Source organism: Diaphorina citri, unplaced genomic scaffold (genome assembly GCF_000475195.1).
Source record: "Diaphorina citri unplaced genomic scaffold, Diaci psyllid genome assembly version 1.1 scaffold50501, whole genome shotgun sequence".
Classification (NCBI taxonomy): Eukaryota; Metazoa; Arthropoda; class Insecta; order Hemiptera; family Psyllidae; genus Diaphorina; species Diaphorina citri.
In genome coordinates, this window is record NW_007427812.1 from 19,790 (window position 1) to 20,504 (window position 715).

A 715-nucleotide genomic window follows, 5' to 3' on the forward strand; every position below is an offset into this window, starting at 1 on the left:
GTTCCTTTCGGGAAACTTTCTGAAACTTAGGCCAGCTACTCACTATCAGGTAGACCTGACAGGTACGGCTGATAAGGTCCGCCTGTTAGGTCTACCTGATGAGCACACACACTATCAGGTAGACCTGACAGGCGGACCTGATCAGGTGTACCTCTTAGGTCTACCTAATAATGAGTGGCTGGCCTTAGCATAGGTAATGAAATTTCAAGCAATACCTTCTGGAATATACTGGATGGCTCCATCTTGCTCTTCCCCCTGCGGGACCATGGCTTTGGATCTCTTCTTGCATTCTACCACTTGACAACTTAACGTAATGAACACTCCGAACACGGTCCATTGTCTTCTTTTGTTCATAACAAAGTGGAAAGTGGTGTACTGACTTTGTAATCAATTTGAAATCTCTACTAATGAAGGAGCTGGAAATGATATAGCTAACAGAGGTGTGCTATACGCACGTGCTAATCATTATGACATTGTAATCCTAATGCTAGCGGGAAATTTTAAAAGTTTTTTTTTTTAATAAGTTTGATAGAGTTAGCCGCGCTATCTTAGGCTGTTCCCTCTAGGTTTGATCGAGGGAACTGTAGCTGCCAACGTCTTATCGTCCCGAAATTGCAGGGAGAAGAAAGACTGCATTGGAGAAAGCCAGCCGTTCCGGGAACAAACCTTATCTGTTTAGAATAAAATCCGCCCCGGGCAGGAATCGAACCTGCCG

General features: G+C 44.5%; 1 protein-coding gene across 2 annotated transcripts in view; it reads right to left on the bottom strand.

Moving 5' to 3' along the window:
* Positions 1–390, bottom strand: part of LOC103523882 — a 20,100-nt gene extending 19,710 nt beyond the window's left edge. The window contains exon 1 of one of the 2 annotated variants that reach the window (XM_017449352.2): positions 216–390. In XM_017449352.2, the coding sequence (XP_017304841.1) occupies positions 216–354 (139 nt within the window). In that variant the 5' untranslated portion in view covers positions 355–390. The remainder of the gene's footprint in view (positions 1–215) is intronic. The other variant, XM_008488890.2, reaches the window with a different exon arrangement.
* Between the last annotated feature and the right edge of the window lie 325 nt (positions 391–715).